The 2,373-nt window shown below is 41.3% G+C and overlaps 1 protein-coding gene across 1 annotated transcript in view; it reads right to left on the bottom strand.

Moving 5' to 3' along the window:
* LOC107731530 (inaD-like protein) overlaps nt 1-2,373 on the bottom strand; it is a 136,735-nt gene that overhangs the window by 31,238 nt on the left and 103,124 nt on the right. The window contains exon 26 of the mRNA XM_016542641.1: nt 850-1,046. Coding sequence (XP_016398127.1) covers nt 850-1,046 — 197 coding nt within the window. The remainder of the gene's footprint in view (nt 1-849; nt 1,047-2,373) is intronic.

The raw sequence follows: 2,373 nt of genomic DNA, 5'->3' as shown, positions 1-2,373 counted from the left end.
GTTTCGAAACTAAATCATCCGCGATCGTCTTGTCTGTCTCACCTCACCTCACTCTTCTTGTCTGTCTCACCTCACTCTTCTTGTCAGTCAGCTCGACTCACTCTCCTCACTGGAGAAATGAAATCTGATCTGTGATGCGACTGTCGTTCGGCACGCTGCATTGAGCAGCCGCGTTCAGTTTTTAATTGTAGTGTCTTTTCTTTTACTGAACTAAATTATTTTTATTTCTATAAAAAATCAAAACGACGGTGGGGGTCGGTGACGCGGTGATCAAGTGACGTAACCGGTGTTGCGGCTTAACACCGTTATAACCGTCAGCACCGTCTATCGCGGCAAGCCTATTTACAAGCTGTTTTGTTGACGTCCTTCCGTGGTTGAAACACTAACTGAGCGATTACATGAGGCATGAGATGTTAATTCATGTTTATTTCATGTAAAACTAGTAATAAAGAGGAAGCGATGATCGCGCTCACTCGCTGCCATCAGAACTGAGGCGTTTATACAGTGATCTGTCACGCCACGTCAAAGAGTGTCAAAACGGCATTTATTGTCTGAATTTTCTGAAAAATTTAACGATTTGTTCGGTACACATGCGTACCGAAGTAACCAAAAATTCGGTAACCGAAATACCCGTACCGAAGATTTTCGCTACGAATACATGTACTCTATAGGCTACTCATTAATAAAGCAATTCATATCAATTATAATGACTGCTCATAAACAAATAATTTAATGTGATTTTTTCTGTTTTGTTAAAGATATACTGTTCGGTAAGCGAAAGATGAAGCCCCACCTCAACAATTCAACACCCACCACTCAATCACTTCACTGTGTGTTTGTGCGTTTCACCTCCAACAGCTCATCGCCCACTTTGATGCGTCCGTCTCGGCTGGCTGGCCCTCCAGCGGTGATCCCCACCACGAAGATGCTCATGCAGGAGCGATCCCTGTTCCCGGCCAGACTGAGTCCCAAGCCATTCCGGTCTTTCTCCAGTTCCACGATCAGCAGCTCTCCCGGCACGTCCGTGTACCTCTGCCTGATCACCTCTAAACTCAAACACGGAGAAAGGACAAGTCAGACAGGGAATAGGACTGGAAACAAAAGCAATTACTTTCCTAGAGGACAAAGATAAAGGTATTGTTTACACGAGCATCTATACGTCAAGCTGAGTATAGTAAACAGTATTGACATCCAATCCGAAAAGCCCCAAGGCTCAGGGAGCAAAGCATTTCTTATTTCGAGAATGTCCTCAGTATGTCATCCGGGAACTGAGCCTAGCATGACTTGAAATTACACATTATGTCACCATATGCAGATCTTTTTTATTTAAGGCCATTCGAAATCAGACTATTCTAACCTAATGCATGCAGACAAATGTGGCACCCAATGTAGGGTTGTTTCGAATTATGAAAAACATATGGCCATGCATACATTGCAGCTAGATTCGGTTGTCAATTCACCTTTTAGTGCATAATCCTGTTCTGTACACACACACAGTTCAGTCATTTACGCGAGTGACAACCGCATTCTACAACCAAATTGCCTCTCTAAATTCTTACAGAAATTCAACGTAGTGTGTACGGAAATAAACTGAACAACTAGTTGTTAAAGACCAATTGGTCACACTTTAAGGTCCAATTCTCGCTATTAGCAAGCCATTAACTATGACTTTTGCATCAATAAACTACAAATGTTTTGCTTATTAATAGTTAATAAGGTAGTTGTTAAAGGAGACATATTATGCCCCTTTTTACAATATGTTATATAAGTCTCTGGTGTCCCCAGAATGTGTCTGTGAAGCTTCAGCTCAAAATACCCCACAGATCATTTATTATATCATTTTGAAAATGCCTATTTTGAGTGGAAGCAGAAACACGCTGTTTTTCGTGCCTGTCTCTTTAAATGCAAATGAGCTGCTGCTCCCCGCCCCCTTTTCCAGAATAAAGCTGCGCCATTACAGCTCGTACCTGCTAAAAACATCTGTTTTGGTTCTGATTATCATGTTTATCGCACTGAAATCATGCGTTTTAAACCATATTAGTTTAAACTTCTTATATACGGTTTTCTGAGTGCACACGTTCAGAAAGCGGCTGTCACAGCATGTGAGAACTAAACTCTAAAGTTCTCATTCACACACAAGTTTACGTTAAAAACACACAAGTTACAAAAACAGTCGGTTATGTCTGTGAAGGTAAACAGCTGGGAAATAAATCGCATGTAGGGCTGCAACAACTAATCGATATAATCGATAATAATAATCGATATACATTAAATAAATACATAAATCCACTGCTCTCTTGTCTGCTCTGAGGCTGGGACTCTAAATAGTGTTCTGTGCTCGTCTGTGCAGCCAAACACAGAACAGTTAGCATG

This window comes from Sinocyclocheilus rhinocerous, unplaced genomic scaffold (assembly GCF_001515625.1).
Source record: "Sinocyclocheilus rhinocerous isolate Xijiao unplaced genomic scaffold, SAMN03320098_v1.1 scaffold4355, whole genome shotgun sequence".
Lineage (NCBI taxonomy): Eukaryota > Metazoa > Chordata > Actinopteri > Cypriniformes > Cyprinidae > Sinocyclocheilus > Sinocyclocheilus rhinocerous.
The sequence above is the reverse complement of the archived record's forward strand: the minus strand, read 5'-3'. Positions and strand labels throughout refer to the sequence as shown.